Genomic DNA, 22869 nt, shown 5'->3' on the forward strand with positions numbered 1-22869 from the left:
AATATGAGCTTATAACAATTCAGATCCTCATATCAGAGTTGCTTCTTGATAGATCTGCTTCTTAAACATTTCTGCATAATCACTGATAACAATGGTTCTCCCTCAACTCTCTAATTCTCACAATTGTACCCACTAGGAGCATCCCTACTATGTGAATGGTGAGGATCCTTCTGCTTTTCTAATTAATGGCAAAGTGCAAAAATCTGTCAGCCAATGCCTATTTACACACATTTGTTATGCAATAAAAAATAACATATCCTGTGTGGGGAACAGAGCCATCCTCAGATAGCTCAATTAAGACGCAGAAGGAATTGATGGGACTAATGACCACATGAGGAAAATAGTCCCAGAGGGAAGGAATTGATAAATCAGTTAGCAAGCAAATAACTCCTCTCCCCAGTTCCATGAGGATTATTGGGCTAGCTTCCAAAGTTAACTAACTCATCTATGACCCTTGTATGGCTTTGTACAGAGAGAGAAGAAACAATTGCAAAAACAGGGACATTTGTGCCTTGCTCTAGCCCTGCTGAAGCCTGCAGAGTGCTGCTGGAGGCTGAAGCAAGGCAAAAAGCCTCCGTTTTTGCAAAAAAATGGTCCTTTTCACAAAAATAGGATGCAGGGGCGGGGCTTTAGGAGGCCAAAAATGGCTGTATTCTGTGTATAAGATGCACCTAAATTTCCACGCTCTTTTAGGGGGGAAAGAGTGCATCTTATATTCCGAAAAATACGGTATATAAATATTAAATCCTTCTTTCAAAAAGACATTTGCTTCTGTTTTCAGTAGCATTCAAAATATCTTTAAAATAAAAATCACATACACTCTAACAACTTTTTTCCAGTGTGCTGAATGTCAGGTTTCCAAAAAATACCCCCAACGAAATAAAGGTTTGCTTCCTCAAAGTTATACTTTATTAGAGATGTCATGTTGGTACATCTGGGAAAACCTGAATCTGAAAGTTTCCAGGTTTCCCTACCCAGTTAAAAGTTCAAGATCCTGCCCCAACACCCACAAGTTCATCACATGGTTCAATCTTCCACTGTCACGGAGACAAATTCCTCCCACTCACATCCGGCCAGGTACAGAGACAAAAGCGACCTTGACTTTCTAAGAAAGAATGTTATTATGATACATAATATCATTGGCCTGAAATCCAAACCAAAAGAATATATGGCTTGCACGTCTGACACTGAACTGGAATATTTGATGACTGAGAATTAAGGCAACTGAATTCATAGCACACCTGTAAGCCGTCAGCTTGGTGAAGGCTGATATAGAACATTTGTATCAGGCAAATTTTTGGAATGGAAAAGGCCCAGAAAGTGTGTGGGCCACAAATTAGAGAAGGTTGCTTGAAAGAGAATGGATGGCAACTCCTAAATAGCACAACTATAAATAACGAAGTATGAAAACAGGAAAAAGATTTAATCAGGGAATTTTATCAGCATTTTGAAAATATAAAAGGCATTTCGCAACAAAAATACCAATTGATAGCGGAAGAAATTGGGTTTTGAGAAGGATTCTTACTCTTTGATTCCCACAAAATGTCCTGCTCTGGAGGGGCAGTAAATAGGATGTATAGCCGGACTGTATCAATTCCATACTTCTGAATTATATCTTCGGGTTCAATTCCATTGTACTTGGATTTGCTCATTTTGTCCCACGACATCTGCAGTTTCTCTTTGGTTTTTGCATGAATGGGTTGAGGACCTAAATATATAATGTAAAGAAAAATGTAAAATACAACCACAGAAACATTTCACATTAAGAGCTGATTACTTTAAATCCTTTGCTGTACCCATGTTCAAAATCAAGGTCATCTCCAATTAAGCAGGTTGTAGTCATACTGACTAAACTTAAGGGAATGCTCCTCATGTCTGGAGGAATTAAGTTTGGAAGGCAGGTCTTGAATCAAAAATTGGATTGTTTATTCTTTTCTAGGAATTTTTACTTATGCAAATTAGATAATGCTTGCAAGCTATTGTACATAGAGATATTAATTTTTCTTACTTCAAATTCAATAATGTGCAAAATAATTTGTTTGTATTAGATGTAAAGATTATAATAATTAAAAAATGATTCTTGCACATCATCATCACAGTCCACTTTTCCTCTGATGGGTAATTCTCATATGAAATATATTACCCCATGTAATGGTTATCTAATATCCCTCTTATAGCAATTCACATCTGGTTCATTCCTTGAATATCAGCCACAAATGAGCTATGCTTTTATCAAGATATAAAAACCTCAAAATTTCACAATTTAACTATCTGCAATACCTTGATCAACAATGGTAGATATTATTGTGAATATCTATGGCAAATGTTTCATTTATACAACCCCAAAGCTGATATATCTGATTAAATGTGTATTATATTTAAATGAAGGAAAGATTAAATATCAAACTTTTCTCTCTAGTCAGGTAATCAATTTTTCCTATCACGGATTTGACAGGAAGTTCTCCAGCTGGACAGACATGAGGGGTTGTGAGCTCTTAAGAGTCTCACATGAACTCTGTCTGACAAATCATCTCCGAAGATCCTTTTGGATCAGAACCTTCACTGGAGACGGGAGCGAAGAAGGGCAGCATCTCATCAGACCCTGAGGGAAGCAACAGATCCCTCGCAGGTCAGAGATTTTCCTATGAATTGGAGTCTGGGCGGCAGCCTTCAACATGGCTGACAAGATGCTGGCTTTTTGTCAAAGGAAATGGAACAGGAGGGGAGTGGAAGAGATGAAAGATCGGGTAAGAAAATTTATCTAACCCACAACTATAAATTAAACCTGGAAAAAGCAAAGAAATATTGAGAACATAAATAATATTGGTGGCCAGATCAGGACTTTTTTTCTCCAAAAGAAAAGGAAGAAAGGAAAGTGGAGGGTTGAAACGCCAGCCCCCCTCCCCCAAAGCTCTTTGAAACGCTTTCAGACAGAAGGATAGAAAGCAGAGAAGTGACAAACCCATGCAATTATAAGCTCTAAATTTGGTTTTGGATCTAAAATAGAAATCAATACCCCAAAAGATTTACTTTTACTTAGTTTTAATTCTTTCCAGCTAATATAACCAAGAAAAAAGCATGTCTTCTTACTGATAACTGATAACTTAAACTTGACTGTGCGGGAAGTTTTAATTAACTAACTGCCATAAATCAGAATTTGGAAAAGCAGGAGGCAAGACAAGCTTGCTACAAGTGATTTATTTTGAGCAGTTACTAAAGGAAAGAATAAACATCGGACTCAAGACCTGGGAAATACAAAGTTTTTTTTCTTCTTCTCCTTTCTCTTCTTCCCCCCACCTCTTCTGCAAAAGATTAAGATGGCGTCAGCTTCTCTTCCAGTTTCAAAGTAGTTGGATTAACTAAATTTAAGGTGGACCAGAATTTTGAAATAAGATCTGTATAACTAACTGCAATCTTGGTACTGGATATTAAGGAAGAACAAAAGACTAAGATGGCTCCCATTGCTTTTCCCCAGAAGTTGAAGAAGATAAACTGAAGATGGATTAGAACTCTGAAACAAGAATTGTATAACTGACTATAACTTTGGAACTGGACCTCATGGAAAACTGGGAATTAGAAGAACTACGTGAAATTATAAATATATATATGCATAAATCATTAAAATCAAGCCTAAATAGAATTCTGAACCCAGGGAAGCAGAAATCTAAATAAGAATTTAAAGAAGAAGGGGGGCAAGACAACAAAGGGGGAGAAACGGAGGGAAATAAAAAGCAGACAAAAAATTCCATCAGTCTTGGCAATGGTATAGGGAAAACTGTAAAAAGAGGAGGTGTCCCAATAAAAGGGAATAAAAAACAGACAAAAGTGGTTTTGGAAGTTGTTAGTGGCATAAGGAAAATTGAACAAGGAGACTATGCCCCAACAAAGAGAAATATAAAATACTCTTGTGAGGGTGGCTTGGGGGAAATTGAGGGGAGTGGAGGTGTTAAAATAAAGAAAAGGGAGAAGACAGGAACAGAGAAGTGGGACAAAAGACTTACTAGCAAAAGACTTACTAGATATGGGAAAATATAAAGCAAGATAAGAGTTTTATTCCTAAATATGACAATAAAATGGAGTTGCTAAATAATGGAAAAATAACTAAAAAAGCCCCAAATATATGGAATATAGATAAATATGAAACTGATATGGGGAGGTTGTAAAGCAGAGGTTTGTGTTTCATTTTTATATATGATAATTAAACTGAGTTGCGAATTGACTGAAAATGAGAACAGAAGGATAATTAAACATGGATTAAAATATATGAAACATGGATATATATATAGAACTTTTAAGATGATGAATAAGGTGAGATGTTTACTGCTTGTTATTTTACATAATAGATTAAGGGAATTGTAACAAACATAGAACAGCGAGGTTTGTCATTTATAGACAATTTAAGGGTACTCTAATCCAAGATATGGAAAAATGGAGAGGGAACATGGAATATATCTACAATGGGAAACTATTGAGATTTAAAGACAGAATCACAAATTGGGGGCATGTAAGGATGTATAATTATATAAAAATAATGATGAGAATAGCTGGAATTGTAACCAGGTCTACATCTCAACCAAAATAAGGTTGGGGGGGGGGGTTAAAGTACAATGACTATATATGTATACTTTTTTGTTCTATTTTTTTAAAGAGAGGAAATATGTTAAAATTAAATATGTATATTGAAAAGGAACTATAAATATCATCAACGTAAAATGGAACTTGCTCAAAAGCTGAAATACACCAAGTAAATGAGATAAAGAGTGTGACAAAGAGGAGAGAAGTAAGGGAAGAAGAGAGTGATAGGAGAGAGGACAGGTGGGGGAAGAGGAGGAGAGAAATGAGGAGTGGAAAGGGAGAGAGAAGGAGAGAGGAAGGGAAGTAGAGTAGGGAAGTATGACAGAGGGAAGAAAGGAGGTAGGGAGGGGGAGGAAAGAGGGAGAAGAAAGTGATGGATAAGGACAAATATGGTGTATGGAGAGCAGAGCAGCTAATAATTGTATTTTGGGAGTTGATAGTAAGATGAATTGATGTAAACATTTAATAATACAAAATGATGCTGGCTATGTAATAGTATATATGTGATTATATGTTATGAAAATGAAAAAAATAAAAAATGTACTATAAAAAACTATTTTTCCTATCACATTAAATAAATGCAATTTTGTAGTAATTGTAAAGATCTCTGGGACTCCATCTAAAGTTTTGAGGTTCCTAGATATAATACTATTGAGCATCAGTTATATTTTAAAAATATTCTTCACTTAGAAATACTATGAGCCAACTGGGAAACAGCATCTCAGGCATAACATTGTTTATCAATCAGTAAAAGCTTTCATTGTTGAACCATGATCTCTCTAGTAAATCAGCTATCTCAAGGGGTTAAATAGTGTTATTAAGGTCTGATAAATCACATTCTCTAATAAATACTAAACTTTTAACTAAACTGGCATTTTGATTTTGTCTGATTATTTTTTAGTGGATATAAAAAGTCTTCTGTTTTCTGCTGCAATGGCCTCCTGCAAACTTCTGCCAGCGAAAACAGAGCTCAGGAGAGCTGCCCACACCTTCGCAATGTTTTTGCTGGGAGAGGCACCACGGGCCAGGCCTTTGCTGTTTCCAGGATGGAACCACATGCCAGATCTAAGCACTGTGGGATTTGGCCCACAGCCTTGAGTTTGACATCACTGCCCTACACCACTTCAGACAAATCATTATCCAATCTCTTTTTAAAAACTCCCAGTGTTGGAGCATTCACAAGTTGTTCCACTGATGATTGTTCTAACTGTCAAGAAATTTCTTCTTAGTTCTAGGTTGCTTCTATCTTTGATTAGTTTCCATCCATTATCTTGTTCTACCCTCAGGTGCTTTGGAGAATCGCTTGTGTCAGGGTGCCTCTGTTCAATTCCTAGGAGAAATCCTTGGCTCCATAGATTTAGAGAAAAGTACTTTTATTAGGAACAAACTGAATGCAAATGGTTTCAAACAAGCTCTGTAGGAATAGCACTATGAAATACAGTATACAGCCCAGCCTCCTTGTAGCTAGGCAACCAGAGATCATTGCATACCAGAGCCAACTGACATGACCTAGAAGTTAACCGCAGTTGCAAAGCTGCAATGTAAAATTCTCCACAGTTCTCTCCCTCCTATTTTATGGCAGCAAGCAACAGACTGGCTGACAGTTTGACTCCCTCTTCTTTCTGGCAAACCCTGAGATATTGGACCACTGCTATCATGTCATCCCAGTCCTTCTTTTCATTAAATGAGACATATCCAATTCTAGCAACCGTTTTTATTTGTTTTAGCCTCCAGTCCCCTAATCATCTTTGTTGCTCTTCTCTGCACGCTTTCTAGAGTCTCTACATCTTTTTTACATTGTGGTGACCAAAGCTGGATGCAGTATTCCAAATGTGACCTTACCAAGGCATTATAAAATGATATTAACACTTCACATGATCTTGATTCAATCCCAGTTTATGCAGCCTAGAATTGTGTTGGCTTTTTTTGGCAGCTGCAGCACACTGCTGGCTCATAAATAATTGTCCACTAGTACTCCAAGATCCCTCTCAGAGTTACTACAAACTCATGTTGGCTTTTGGTTATTACTGTTTGCCTCTAAGTGTTCACTAATTTGTTACTTGATTACCTTTTCCAGAATCTTCCCAGGTATTGAGGTTAAGCTGATAGGTCTGTAATTTTTCTTTTTTGAAGATGGGAACTACATCAGCTCTTTTCCAGTCCTCTGGCAGTTCCCTGGTGCTCCAGGATATAGTTCAGTGGTTTTGAGATCATGTTTGCTAGTTCCTTCAGAACCTTAGTGTGCTATCCAGCTGGTCATGGTGATTTGAACTCGTCTAGGATGGATAGGTGCTGTCTTACCATTTTCTTCCCTATTATAACTTGTATTACTAATCTGTTTTTTGTGCCGCCGTTTTTGATGGATTGGACTGTTTTTTTCCTTTGTGTAAAATGGATGCAAAAAACTAGTTAAGTAGTTCTGCTTTCTCTGTTGCTTGTCACATTCTTGTCACTTTCTCCCACCAATGGATCATTTCCTTGACTTTTTTCTTGTTTTTAACATATTGAAAGAAGTTTGTTGTTGTTATTTTTGACTTTTGTCATAAGCCTTAGTTCATTTGAGCCTTAGCTTTCCCCATTTCATCTTTGCATGCTTGGGCTATTTGCTGATATTCTGCCTTAGTTATCCACTTTTTATACTTTTTTGTCTTTCAATTTATCAGAGTGTTCTTTATGCAGCCATGCTGGGTTCTTTTGAGAGCTGTTATTTTTTTCCCCTTCATTGATATTGTGCTAGACTGGGCTTTTATAATCTTTTCAAAAAATTCCCAAGCTTCTTGAGTTGTTTTCCCCTTGAGGATTCTCATCCATGGAATCCTTCCCAAGCTCTAAGTTTATGAAATTAGCTCTCTTAAAGTCCAAGACTCTAGTTTGACTTTGCTCTATTGCTTGTGTTTGTATAATGTTTAATTCCAATATTGCATTACTACTACCCCTCACCCCCAGGGTTCCTGTAGTTTCAACACCTTCTATTATTTCCTATATTAGTGAGAGTTAAGTCCAATATGGCTGATCCTCTAGCTCCCTTCTTTGTTTTTGGTAAACAAAGATGTTTGCTAGGTTTGTCAAGAACCTGTTTAATCTTCCATTTGGTGCCAAGTTTATCTCCCAGTTGATGTCAGGGTAGTTAAAGTCCCCCATTACTATTGTGATGTGCTTCCTACATATCTTAGTTAACTGACTAGCAAAAAGTTCATCTATTTCCTCTGTTTGGTTGGGTGGCCTATAATATACACCTATGACAATGTCACCACCACCCCCTTTAATATTGACCGGAATGCATTCAAGGCAGTTTTTATCATTGTTGTGGTCTATTTCTGTAGAGGTGCAGATATTTCTTATATATAGTGAAACTCTGCCTCCTCTTTTTGATCTGTTTCTTTTAAATAATTTAAATTCCTCTAGTTGTGTGTTCCATTTGTGGGTTTCACCCATAATGGCAACAATATCATATTTTTCCTCATTTACTTGAATTTTTAATTCACCATTTATTCTTCATAAACTGTGCATTGGTGTATAGACATTGAGTCCTTTTTGACTGACCCTGTGTTTACTAAAGATAAATCACTTCAGAATTTTTTCTACCTTTAATATAACATACAAGCCGTACAATTCAATTGAAAAACAAACAGATCTTTTAGGGGAAGAAATTTTTTAAAAAACTTACAATAAAGTAATTTCATAAGCATGCACAACCAAACTAATGTTTTGTTGAAACACCTTTTGATTTTATGACAGCATTCAGTTTTTTGGGGATAGGAGCCCATCAGCATGGCACATCTTGCCTTGGGAATCTTTGCCCATTGTTCCTTGCAAATCTGTCAGATTGCAAGGGCATCTTCTGTGCACAGCCCTCTTTGGATCACCCCACATATTTTCAATTGGATTCAGGTCCAGGCTCTGGCTGGGCTTTTCCAAAACTTTGATCTATTTATGGTGAATTCATTCTTTTATTGATTTAGTAGTATTCTTTAGCTGGTTGACATTCGAAAATGAAATTCCTCTTCATCTCCAGCATTTTACTAGAGGCCTGAAGATTTTGTGCCAAAATTAACTGATGTTTGGAACTATCCATAATTCCTTCCATCTTCACTGAAGCCCCAGTTCCAGTTGAAGAAAAGCAGCCACAGAGCATAATGTTCCCACCATTGTGCTTCACTGTGGGTATGGTGTACCTTTTAGTGATGTGCAGTGCTGTTTTTGTGCCAAATGTACTTTTTGGAATTAAATCAAAAAGTTCAGGCTTGGTCTCATCACACCATAATACATTTTCCACATGCTTTGTCAGACAAAGAAGTGGGTTTGTGCAAAATGTTGTTGAGTTTGGATGTTTTTCTTGAAAGAAAAGACTTCTGTCTTGCCACCATATCTCACAGTCCAGACATATGAAGAATACAAGAGATTGTTGTCACATGCAGTATACATAAACATACTTGCGAAAAATTCCCGACACTCCAAGTTTCTATAGGTCTCTTGGCAGACTGTAGAATCAGTTTTCTTGTTTTTTTCATCAGTTTTGGAGGGACATTAATTACTTGAAAATATCATGGTTGTATGACATTTTCTCCACATATTAATGACTGTCTTAACTTTGTTTCATGGTATATCCAATGCCTTGAAAAATTTTATTTTCCTGACTGATATTTTCCAGGAACGAGGTTCCTTTGACGCTTTGTATGCTCTTTGGGTTTTGCTGCAAGAGGCAACTGAATAAATGTCAAAAAAAATATATCCTATTAGCTGAAATGTGTACTGACTACTATTTAATACCATTTCAAATGTAATTGGTTAATTCCGAAGACAACTACATCCCTACTTATTCCAAGATATGCCCTTATGAAATCTCATTATTATAAGTTTTTTTATTTTTCCCATTGAAAAATTTCCATTTGTTTTTTAAATTGAATTATACAGCTTATATCAGTGATGGCTAACCTTTTTGCCATTGCGTGCCAAAAGCGGGGGGAGCACAGGAGGGTTGTGCGCAGTTGTGCCCACACCCATAATTCTATGCATGTGACCCCCGCTCATGCACACGCGACCCCCACCATTTCCCCGCTTTTGGCATGTGATGGACCCGTTTTTCACCCTCCCCAGGCTCCAGAGTCTTTCTAGGAGCCTGAGGAGGGCAAAAATGGCCTTCCCCGCCTCTCCAGAGGGCCTCTAGAGGCTTCAGAGGAGAAAAATGGTCCTATGGGCAACCCGGAAGTTCAGGAACGGACTTCCGGGTTGCCCATAGGGCCATTTTTCTCCCTCTGGAGGTTTCAGGAGGCATCTCTGAAGCCTCCAGAGGGGGGAAAACAGCCGAAAATGAAGGCTGAAGTCAGCTGGCCAGCGAACATATGTGCGCTGGAGCTAACAGGGCAACACCTTGCGTGCCCTAACAAATGGCTCCGCATGACACCTGTGGCACACATGCCATAGCTTCGCCATCACTGGCTTACATATTATATTAAAAGTTGAAGAATTCTGAAGTGATTTATTTTGGTCAGATTTTTTTTAGATCTCAAAAATCTGGCATTTTAACAGGGAGATATAGATGTTTTTTATACCCACTGTATCTAAAATGATATCATGCCTATAGCAACATCACTAGAGATGTCATGAACTAGAGAAACTGTTCGTTACAAACCTGGAACAAACCATTATATCAGAGAGATCCTGCCAAACCATTTCAGTTCAGCTATGATGCAGTAGACTACTTTGCTTGTTTCAGATTTCAGACAAATCAAAATGCAGACAGACAAGTAGGGCAAGGTTAGCACATACTGCCTCTTCATTTTCTGCCTTCCCATAGAAATTCCCAGCACAGAATATTCAACTAAACTACCACCAATATTTTTATTTCCCCTTCCTACCCTATTAATTTCTGCCAAAGGCCAAAATACACTCTCTCCTCAGGATCTACTCTCTCTCTCTGCTACTACCAACATCCCACTGTGGCATATCACACTGGTTCTCTGCCAGCAATTCTTTTGGCTCCTTTCTGCCCAAAGCAAGAGTCTCACATACCAAACATGAATGTTTCAATTCAGGCCCAGCCACCCAAAGCTAACAGTTCCCATATGAAACACTTTGCACATTGCTAAACCTCACTTACCAGCAAAATCAATTTCTTCTCTTTTCAAATACCTGCCCGATTTTTGAAGCTTGAATGTTTGATTCTTGATTAGTCCTTGAACTAAAAGCTTGTGAAAAGGCTCTCTAAGGAACATAAAAATATTGAAATGGTCAAGATACATTTCAAGTATATTCTATTTATATAATTTTGATGGTGGAATATCACAGTAAGCATATAGCAAAGAGACTTTGGGCTTTCCAAAGTCAACCATACATACTGAGAGGAGGGGAGGGTTAGAATTCCCAACTGCAGAGCTTGCTTGGCTCTGTTCCCAACCCTTGCCATGCGTGCAAAACAACAGGCACAAAAAAGCTGCGATCGAAGCTTCTGCAGCGTCATGTGCATCTCCCGGGGAGGTAGGAGAGGGAGAGGCTGCCTGGCTGGAGAGAAAATTACTTACAAAACAAGCTAAAAGCCAGCGAGAATGAAATTAAAGGTTAACTTTAACATGTGGAATGGCATACAAGTTTTTTCAGCAGGTGAGGACTTTTTCTATGGCGTGGAAGGGGAAATCAGCAGCAGCCATGCTTGATTGCCTCCCAAGTATGTGTTCGTAACCAGAGTAATTTTTTTTTTAAAATTTTTGGTCAGAACCTGATTTGATTGTGGTCTGAGCCGTTCATGACTCGAAGTCCCACCGTATTACAATTATAGCTCCCTCTCCTGGTGATAGGAAAAGCCACAAGCTAACTGCTTGGCAATTAATTTAATGGAAAAATTTGTTTCCAATTTTAGTCATGTAACATACTTCAGCACAATTCTGACTCCTATTATTTTTAAGTAGTTAATTTTGTATCACTGCCTATCCTTTATTAGCTCTGATACAGCATAGTAATTTACTGGGCCCCCTTTTTTGCTTGTTCTCCTGAGTAACAAATGAAATTACTTGACATGGAATTTAAAGAAGGGAAAAAAGAAAACAAAAGAAAAATGAATATATAGATGATATACTACATATACATATATAGTACTATAAATGAAGGTACCAATTTTTATTTGTAAAGAGGAATGGAAATCTTCTATGTTAATCCTAGTTCAGAGCAGTTAACCAGAAGCTTTCCCATCAAGATACAGAAGAGGGAGATGGCTACAAAGACATCTCACTGGGCTCCCTAGTTGATTTCCATTATAAAATAAAGATATAACATAAAAGAAACAAAATGTGATTGGGCCAAAACAAAGCACTAGTACTATTGCTTCCCCCACTCTCTTTTTCATGTCTTTCTCCAGATGATATCTTTAGACAGTAAACCCTTGTAAAGATGAAGAAGAGGAAGAAACCTAAAGACTTTTTTTAAAAAACAACAACAAAATTGTACATTAACTACACCTAGAAACTCTTCATGCAGAAGAATGGGGAGGAAATGCATTAACAAGCAAACTGGGTAAATGCAGTAGAGAGAGTATATTGGCATAGTGGGTAATGTCTGTTTTGCCTTTAAACTTCTGATTTCATGCCCTTCTTATTATTTCAAGTCAATTTTATTCTCCCTCTCCCTCGCTCTTTTTGAGAGAGGGGGAGGAGTGGGAGAGAGAGAGAAGTGGGGGAGAGGGTATGAATGAATGAATGAATTTACATTTTGCATTTGCTGGGAGGCAGATTGAGGTCAAAGACACTGAATAGCTAAAAGTTACTTAGAGTTTCGTATCTGAATAGCATCTTCCCAGCTCTAATCTAACATTAACAAATATATCATATTGTGGCGAGTTTCTTCATTACTACATTCTAGGAATCAGGACTGCATATCCCTCTCTTCCTAATCAGGTTTGCTTATTATGCTTTGTCACCTCATGGGCCTAGTGTTCAAAACATTGCATATATATAAATTAATGTATTAAGTTCATATCTCACAATTAGTCCCCTTGGCTGTATGGTCAGAACCTTTTACATATATATTAATCTTTTTAACATTAACCATGTTTATGGATACTTGACAATAGTAGATGTTGGATAAGCATTTTGGAGGAAATCCTCTGTTGAATACAGTAAAATTATTATATATATTGTTGAATCCAACTGACAATTACTGGCTTTGCATTCATTTGTGGGAAAGTGGCAATAATTCATTATGTGTGCATACAAGTGTGTATTGTGTATTCGATCATGTATATAGGCACATGAACATACTTTTACATGTATATTCTAGTCTACTTTGAGAGTTACATCTGAATAAGGATAAAAGCTTATAGGTACTGTAAGACTGAGATTGCCCTGGCCATGCCACTTACTTGTGTTTAGTCATATTCTGATTATGACAAAAATGATTGAAAAATCTGGCAAAATATAAATGCAAGACTGCATGCTCCTTTCCTCCAATGTACAAATCTACAGGCATCCAGTAATCAGCCAAATCTTTATCAAAAGGCCTAGCAGAAAAGAAACCAGATTTGATTAAGAAATAAAAATCGTTAAAGAAGGTTAGAATCATTTCAAGTCATAGCACTTACTAAAACATTATTATCCTAATTTAAAGGGTGCTGTTAATTTGAAACTGCCATTGGGAGGCAACAAGAATATGTTATATTACAACAAAATCTATTCTGAACATTCACAACTTCAGCGACAACTTCAAACAATAGTACTTCATTTTTAAGTCACATTGTGTATGAGGCCCTGAACAATGGTAAAGGATGTCAAACAGCTCTATAGGAGTTATCCAGCTCTGTGCTTTTGGCAGGGGATCACTCTGCTCATTCAGGATAAGAATATTTATAGAATAGTAATACACAGGAATATGACTATAAAATATTGATTTATTGCAAAGTAAAAATGTGTTTATAATTACACCCACACACACCAACAGTAAATCAGGATTAACAAAATATTAACGCAAAATAATTTCATTCTAATAAGTACCGTATTTTTTGGAGTATATATGCACCTTTCCCCCCCCTAAAAGAGGGTGAAAATTTGGGTGTGTCTTATATACCAAATGTAGTCCCACCCACCCATCAGCTCCCACCCTTTGGCCTCTGCCTCCCAGCAATTTACCTCCTTGTAGCAAATGGGGAGGGGCTTGCGGAGGCTGCAATAGGCTATGGCAATCCCTGCAACCTGAAACAGCTGATGATCGGGAGGCCCCTGCTGAAATTGAAAGTGAAACTTGCTGGGAGGCAGAGGCAGATATTTTTTTCTTGTGCTAATCAGGCTGTTTGCTGTAAGGAGGCAAGTCAATAACTATAAATGCCTATAGAATGTTCACATGATTAGACATATTTTTTAAAGACTGCTTTATTATTATTCTAGACAACTTAACAAAATGAAGAAGCTTTTAAAAATAAATGCTTGATCTGAAGAGGTGCAGTGCTATTGTATCTTCTTTTAAATAGCAGAATAACTATACTTTCAGAAAGCCACATCAATTTTAACAGCATTTGTACAAGTATAGTCTGAAATGTAACACCACAAACAGTGTATATCATCTGTATGGTTTTCTGTTTTTTGCAAGGAGGCAAATTGCTGGGAGGCAGAGGCAGATTTCCCCCCCCCCCCCTTGTTTTCCTCCCCAAAAGCTAGGTCTGTCATACTTCAGAGCGTGTTATAATCCAAAAAATACGTTAGTTTCCATTGTAGGCATAAATTGTGCCTCATGGACTAAGAACAAGTACTAAATCCAAATTATGTTAGAGAAAATTGGGCATATAAGGATAGATTTGGGAAATATTCAAATCAAAATTGTTTTTACAAAAGTAAAAATTTGAACTCTCTTAAAGAATCTTTAGCCATCTGAAATTTGATGCAACACATTCAGGCAACACAGCTACACAATGTCATGTGTTTCTCTTTAAACTTGCTGTACAAGGAAAACAGAATATGGAAAAAGATGAGGCTCTAGTTTTAGGGTGAATAACTCCAGTTTCTAATAATTTTATTAAAGTTTTACTAGATTTCTTCAATAATGGTGTTTCAAGGAAAACCTCCTGAAATTAACATATTATTTCAGGTTTTCCTTGAAACACCATTATTGAAGAAATCTAGTAAAACTTTAATAAAATTATTAGAAACTGGAGTTATTGTTCTATGGTTTTCTGTTCTTCATTTAACTACCAATGGATTCTTTGAGATACGGCAGATTGTGATATGGGAGACTGGTTTGGAAAATGCTGGAAGTGTCTAATCCTTCTGCGTCCTGTTCACACTTCACACACATTATATGCTGCAATCTATAAATGCTACCAATGCAAAAAAAGCTTTGAAATATTTTTCATTTGCTTTGATGATTTTACCACTTTATTTATTCTGCTAAATATTTCTTACTAAAAAACCCAGTTCTATCAGGGGTATCATTTCAATTGATCTCAAAATGTAGGTGATAACATGTTTTTGAAATCCATTATCTAGCTCTGTGAAATTTAGCAGATGATAACTTGCCTGCAAATCTCATCCAACTCTACTTTTATTTCAAGTAAATTAAAATATATTTGTAATATTATTCATTCTGAATTTAAATAAGTTGGGTCCAAAATACTTTTCCCAAATTAGCTGTTGAGAATTGGGAAAGTTTTGACAACACATATCCTTCCAAGGATAACAACAGATAAGATAGTGCCCTATTACATTTAAAGCAGCCAAAGGCTAATCTTTTTATATTCTATGTCTGTATTGAAGCCAATAATAACAGACTCGCAAGAGATTCTTATAGAAGAATCATTTTTTAAAACTGTGCTTGTCGTAAGACAAGTAATAGAAATATTAGCTTCCACCTGGGCTATAAAGAAACTATACAGCTACATGTAAATGTAGAATGAAAAATATCCAAATTACTTACCTTTCAGTATTATGAGGATCAGTGTACCTTAAATAATACCAAGCTGAATCAACAAACGTATCCATTGTGTCAGTTTCTCTTCTTGCAGGCTTCTTACATCTAACAATAAATTAGAATTAATATTTCTAAGGATCTATTAAAATAAAGGGATGTGGGAGGGGGAGAAGGGGTTTGTTTTTTAAGAAAATACATAAGAGCCGGACTGTGGACTACTGTACTCTCTACACCATCTATTGTGCTAATATAAGCAATGGAGATTTAACGAGATGTGAAATCCCCAGGTCCTTTCTGAGGAAATCAATAATTTAAAATTATTCAAAATATTCCTATTGTGATTAACAAAATAATGGATTTCGATCTTGACATTTATTTTATTTTATTAATTAAACAAATGTATATGGCTGCCCAACCCCCACATAGGTGATTTTGGATGCTTACATCAAAAAATCTGCAAAATAAAAAGCATAAGACCTCACATCTTGGCAGCAGTAACAATTAAATCAACCACTTGATCAACTCCATCTCCTGTTTGTGATTCTTAGGCCCACTGGGAAAAAAAATGTCTTCAGAGCCTTTTGGAAACGCAACAAGGTGGAAGCCAATCGTACCAAGGGGGGAAAATGTTCCATAGAGAAGGCATCACCATCAAGCAAGTTCTTTTTTGTGGTCCCATCAGATGTGCAATCCTAACAGATGTGATCTGCAACATGCCCTGCCTTCCCGTCCTAGTGGGCTGGGTAGATATAAAGGGTGAGAGGCTGTCCTTTAAATAGCCTGGCTCCAAGGTATGTAGACTTTTAAAGATGTTAACCAGCACCTGAAAGCAGATTGGCAGCAAATGCAGCTCCCACAAAAGAGGTGATACATGCGCAAGTCTAAGCTTGAGCAAAAATGTTCAAACTGCTGAATTCTGACTCAACTGAAACTTTTGGATACCCTTCAAGGGCAGCCAAATGCAGAGCACATTATAATAGCCCAGATGTGATAGACTTTCCATTTAAAAAAATCGTTTGCTTTAGGGTTTAGGATTTATTCTTCCTCCTGTTCTGTTCTGTTGAGACCACTGCCACATAGAGCATTAATAATTAATTAATTTTGTCTTGATAATCTTAAATAATCTCTTCATTAATCATCTTATTGTCCTAGTATTAAATAATCATCAGCTGCCATGGATTTTTAATGGAAACTAAGTACGGCTAAATTAATATGAACCTGCCCTTTTTATTGGAAAAGATAGGCAACAAATGCCTCCATATATCCTGAATTATTCCACGATTTCCAATTAGCATGGCCAGCAGCAAGAAAATTATGTTTTGTTGCAGCTAGAACAATTAGATGCATCAGGAAGCTTATTCCTGGTCCTGAATAAATGATTCTCTTTTTTCCACATGCACATCTTCAAATTTCAGACTTTACTAGGGCTGAACACACAATACCCTAATGCTGAACTTCACTAAATGCTGAGATACAGCATATTCTGTAGAGAAAATTCTATTAATACAAAGAAGGAGAATGCCAACATCTAAACCTAAGTTCTTACAGCTAGATCATTGGTTGGACATAACATGGATGATGCAGGATAAAAAACCAGCACATCACTATTAAAAGAAAAAAGCATTTTATGTTTCTGCTCTGCTTACTGTCTGGATTAACTATACCACTTCAATATATGGCAATTAATGTAATAAAGAAAATTACAAAAAAAGAAGTTTACAATTTTAAATAAGAGGTATCAGGGTGCAACCCTCAATTTAGTAATTTGCAGTCATAAGAGGAACTCACGCACATGCGCAGGTGAGTGGTGTGGTGCACTCATGCGCAGGTGGGTGGGCACACTTGTGCATGCGATAGCGTGCATGTGTGCAATTTTGGCACACCTTTACAAAAAGGTTAGCCATCACTGGTCTAGATTGTCCAGTAACATTTTTACATTAACTAGTTTTTAAAGGAAGACTACTACTGACCATAAAAAATAAGAATTTCTCAAGATTGCCAGTGTCTGAACTTCACTTTTTATCTTGAATGCAAGAATAAAGAACGAGTTGTTAGGAGTTACAGTGCAGAGGTGTGCCTTATTACCAGAAGGAATATTCAGAACTTGTTTGAATTATGGAAAGAAAGTGACAGGTTTACTGCCTCTGTGTTCTGAAGTGTGAATAGTTTCAGATCACTTATAGCTCTGGCAAGGCAGCCTAACAATACCAAATTCATCATATCAGCTGTGCTGAGAGCAGTGTTCCATAATGAACATGATGAAGAAACAGTCTCTCAAGGATTTTGGTCTTTTCCACACACCAACCTCATGGCTTTAAAAAGCACTGATTTAATTTCCTCAATTAATATGCAATGTTCTGAATCGGAAATAGTATTTTTCACACTATAAGACACACTTCCCCCCCCCCCCAAAAGTGGGCCGAAATGTCTGTGTGTTTTGTAGAGCGAATATTGCAGCGGGGGGGGGGGAGGGGGTTGGTGCAGCAGTAGTGTTCACTGCCACATGTCACTACTGCAGCCATTTGCTGCCATCGGGGAACACTGGAGCCTTCACTGCCAAGTAGCTGATCAATGGTTGGATCAGCCTCCCGGAATACTGCCAATGAGCTGTTCTAGGCAGCGGGAATCACTGCTGCTGCTTGCTGCTGCTGCTTGCTGCTGTGCAGTAAACAATGGCAAACGGCAATCCCCGCTGCCTAGAACAGCTGATGGGCAGTATTCCGGGAGGCCAATCCAACCACCAATTAGCTGCTCAGCAGCAAAGGCTCCAGTGTTCCCTAGCAGTGGCAGCAGCTCAGCTCAGTTGACTGGTGGTGGGCGCAAAGGAGCTGAGCCCTGACAAGCCACATGCTGGGGCTGCGATAATGTGCTGAAGCTGACCAGGCTGTTTGCTACAAGAACACTAGCCAGATGAATAGTGGATGGATGCTGGGAGACAGAGGCAGATTTTTTTTCTTGTTTTCCTCCTCAAAATATACCCTATATGGTATATGGTTTAGTATGGGCTACTGTGTGTTATAGTGCAAAAAATATGGTATATTCTTATAGATCAAACAAACAAGAATTTTAAATGAGGCCTGTGTAAAATCCCTTTCTAATCCAAATGCCCCTTATACAGAACAGAGACAGTCTTTTGGAACACAAAGCAATAGCTTTTTGTTTCCTATGCTTGAAGAGTAAATACAGCAAATACATTTTTTCTAGATACTCTAAAAGAAAATTTTGTTTATAATATCTTGCTGCAAATAAATGAATGCAGAGCTTTAATTTCTACAGTTAAAATAATAAAAAATAAGATAGTAATGGTTCTTACTTAAATTCTAAAAAAGATTTTTTTATTTTTTTAGCAGCTGTTTAACCACCCAAAATGCAAAAACAGTACACTATGAACAGTTTTCTCCTAGACAAACTATCGTTCAAAGATGTAATGTGTAAACATTAGTTTATTTTTAACTGAGCTGAACTATTTAATAATATGAGATTTTATAATTAATTTCAGGGCAGAATATTTTTTAAAAACCGTTCAATATTCAGCACCATGCAAACAACATAAAACCTAAAAGGTAAGTGCATAATATGGTGAATCAAATTGAATGTAAACATTAAAATATTAAATATACAGAAAACATACTCACCTTGGACATGTGCAATTAACCCAGTGTGAAATGGAAAGTAAAGGTGAGACCTTTTTTTGTTTAAAGGAAATAATTTTGGGCAATTGCACAGGTAAGTCATCATAAGGTACAGGAACGGTACCACAATTCTGACAATGAATGATTGGAATAGGGGTGCCCCAGTAACGCTGTCGTGAGATCAGCCAATCTTTTAGTTTATTACTTGTTAGGAATCCTCCTATATTTTTATTTTTGGCTTGCTGAGTGATGGCATTTAATGCCTTTTCTCTAGTCATACCTGTAAACTGTTTTACAAAAAAAAAAAAGAAGTGCTTCTTTACTCAATCACATTTTTGTAACAAACTACTAACTAAAGATACAATACATACTATCATGAAAAAGCATGCATTCACAATTGAATTAATTTTGTACACACTAAGAGATGGGATTTATTTTAATTAATAGAGGGATAGATGGAAGATTTTTCTATCTCAAAGAGAAGTTAAAAACTGAAGAATTGGCAGCTTCAAATTTTAATATGTACCTTAGTAGTAAACACAGAAATTTCCTGGAGTTCTGTATAGTAAACATGATTTTCTTTACTAAATTTGGTACATTTTAGCTCATATTGTAGTTCTAGCAATATTTGCTTTGAGATTGAATTGAATTGAATTGAATTTTATTATTTCTATGCCGCCCTTCTCCGGGAGGGACTCAGGGCGGCGAACAACTCAAAAGGGGAAAAAGGGGAACATAGAACAAAATACAAATAATTAAAATAGGCAAGAATCACACAACCACACAGTCGAGAGGGGAGGGGAACTCATCAACCCCAGGCCTGCCGGCAAAGCCAGGTTTTGACGGCTTTTCGGAAGGCCTGGAGAAAGGTGAGGGTCCGAATCCCTGCGGAGAGTTCATTCCAGAGGGCCGGAGCTGCCACAGAGAAGGCCCTCCCCCGGGTGGTAGCCAGGTGGCATTGGCTAGTAGACGGAACCCGGAGGAGGCCAACCCTGTGTGATCTAATGGGTCTGTGGGAGGTAATTGGCAGCAGGCGGTCTCTCAAGTACCCAGATCCGATACCATGAAGGGCTTTATAAGTTACGACTAGCACTTTGAAGCGTATCCGGAGACTCATCGGTAGCCAGTGCAGCTCGCGGAGGATAGGTGTAACGTGGGTGTACCGAGGTGCACCCACAATCGCTCGCGCGGCTGCATTCTGGATGAGTTGAAGTCTCCGAATACTCTTCAAGGGCTGCCCCATGTAGAGCGCATTGCAGTAGTCCAGTCTTGAGGTCACGAGGGCATGAGTGACTGTTGCGAGCGCCTCCTGGTTCAGGTAGGGACGCAACTGGTGCACCAGGTGAACCTGGGCAAATGCCCCCCTGGTCACAGCCGACAAATGGTGTTCTAAGGTCAGCTGTGGGTCCAGGAGGACTCCCAAGTTGCGAGCCCTGTCTGAGGGGCGTAAATTTTCACCCCCCAGCCTGAGTGATGGAATATTGACCAAATTCTTGGGAGGGAAACACAACAGCCATTCGATCTTGTCTGGATTGAGCGCAAGCTTGTTAAGCCCCATCCAGACCCTGACAGCCTCCAGGCACTGGCACATCATGTCAACCGCTTCACTGAGTTGGCACGGGGCGGACAGATACAGCTGTGTATCGTCCGCATATTGATGGTACTTTATCCCGTGCCGTCGAATGATCTCACCCAGTGGCTTCATGTAGATATTAAACAGGAGGGGGGACAGGACCAAACCCTGAGGAACCCCGTATTTCAGGGGCCTAGGGGTCGACCTCTCCCCCCCAACCAACACACACTGCGACCTGTGCGAGAGGTAGGAGGAGAACCACCGAAAAACGGTGCCTCCCACCCCCACCTCTCGCAACCGTCGCAGAAGGATATCATGGTCGATGGTATCGAAGGCCGCTGAGAGGTCGAGAAGCACTAGGATGGAGGAATGACCTCCATCCCTGGCTCTCCAGAGATCATCGGTAAGTGCGACCAAAGCGGTTTCCGTGCTGTAGCCAGGCCTGAATCCAGACTGAAAGGAGTCTAGATAATCGGCTTCATCCAAGGACCGCCGGAGTTGAGAGGCCACCACTTTCTCAACAACCTTCCCAATGAAGGGGAGGTTGGAGACTGGATGGTAGTTGTTCAAACTGGCTGGGTCCAGCGATGGCTTCTTCAGGAGGGGTCTCACCACCGCTACCTTCAATGCCGGTGGGAAGAAGCCCTCCCGAAGAGAGGCATTCACCATCGCCTGGATCCAGCCCCGCGTCACCTCCTTGCTGTTCGCGACCAGCCAGGAGGGGCACGGGTCCAGTACACATGTGGCAGCACTCACCACTCCCATGGCCTTGTCCACTTCATCAGGAGCAACAGGTTGAAAGTCAGTCCAGAGATGTCGTTCAAGACCTTCCCCCGGTACCTCGGCTGGCTCTGCGCAATTGGAGTCCAGGTCCATCCGAAGCCGAGCAACTTTGTCCGCGAGGAACTAGACATATTCCTCTGCTCTACCTTGTAAGGAGTTCTCCGCAACCCTCGTATTTAAGAGGGAGCGGGTCACCCTAAACAAGGCGGCAGGGCGTGACTCAGCGGACGCTATCAGAGCGGCAATGTGGTTGTTCTTAGCTGTCCGTATTGCCGATAGATATGCTCCGATGCAGGCCTTTAATAGTGCTCAGTCTGACTCGGATTTACTGGCCCTCCAGCGGCGCTCTAGGCGTCTCTTTTGGCGCTTCATCTCCTGGAGGTCCTCGGTGAACCAAGGGGCCCTCCTGCATCCACTGCTGCGGATCGGCCGTAAAGGCGCAATTCGCTGGAGAGCCTCAGACGCCACTGAGTTCCAAGTAGCAACTAAGGTCTCCGCCGAACTGCGGGCGAGAGTATCAGGCATAACACCAAGCGCCGTCTGGAAACCCTGGGGATCCATGAGACCCCTGGGGTGGAACCACCTAATCGGTTCCTCCTCCCTACAGCGGGGGATTGGTCTCCGAAAGTCGAGATAACACTGTTTAGTTAAGTTTTCCTATCATGGCAATGAAAAATAAATGCCTGTATTAAAAAAAAAACCTTTCTCAGCTACTCTTGATACTTCATCACTAACTGATCGACAGAACGTTACAGAACGTTTGCAGGGTCTGGCAGCAGAAGGGAGTTGAGTTTCTCATATTCTGGTCCAAATCAAATCTACATTACTAGCACAATTGTGGGTTTATCCTGAATCCATCTAAAAACTGGTATCTCTTTAAGACAGCAGCATGTCATGAACACTAAACAACACAGAGCCAGGTAATTGTGGCTTATTCAGATAATTCATGGTTTTTCTCTACATGGCTTAATCAAATTAAGCATAAAGACATTGCATAATTTGTAAGCTATTTAATCTGAATAAATTAACACAGCCTATATAGATGTGCATTTTAATTATTTTCATTTATTATTCTCTTCTGCATGCCTGATATATTGTAGTAAATTACAATATGGAGAGGAATACTATGCACAATGCCTGCATTTTTCCAAATTCAGGCATTGTGGAAAAATGAGGAGATAAAGCAGAAACTCATGGTAAGATACCAACCTCTCCAGAGTTTATCAATCTCTGTGAGCCATCTGGAAGTGTTTCAATTACTTCAGCAAAAGCAAGGCCCAATTTTTTAGCAACTTCAGCATCATTTGGGCTAATGCAAGGTATTCCTGGAAAGAAAAATATATCTAAAACAAAATTTCATCATAATTTCCACTTTAGTGTGACTGTGTGATTCTATTAAGAGTTTATCCAATGATAGTAATT

General features: G+C 38.8%; 1 protein-coding gene across 3 annotated transcripts in view; it reads right to left on the reverse strand.

Moving 5' to 3' along the window:
- LARS2 (leucyl-tRNA synthetase 2, mitochondrial) overlaps nt 1-22869 on the reverse strand; it is a 144931-nt gene that overhangs the window by 51558 nt on the left and 70504 nt on the right. For all 3 annotated transcript variants that reach the window (XM_032237751.1, XM_032237753.1, XM_032237754.1), the window contains 6 exons: nt 22657-22772; nt 19095-19378; nt 15466-15564; nt 12926-13063; nt 10676-10779; nt 1526-1708 (listed from right to left, as the gene is read on the reverse strand). In XM_032237751.1, the coding sequence (XP_032093642.1) occupies nt 1526-1708; nt 10676-10779; nt 12926-13063; nt 15466-15564; nt 19095-19378; nt 22657-22772 (924 nt within the window). The remainder of the gene's footprint in view (nt 1-1525; nt 1709-10675; nt 10780-12925; nt 13064-15465; nt 15565-19094; nt 19379-22656; nt 22773-22869) is intronic.

Source organism: Thamnophis elegans, chromosome Z (assembly GCF_009769535.1).
Source record: "Thamnophis elegans isolate rThaEle1 chromosome Z, rThaEle1.pri, whole genome shotgun sequence".
NCBI lineage: Eukaryota > Metazoa > Chordata > Lepidosauria > Squamata > Colubridae > Thamnophis > Thamnophis elegans.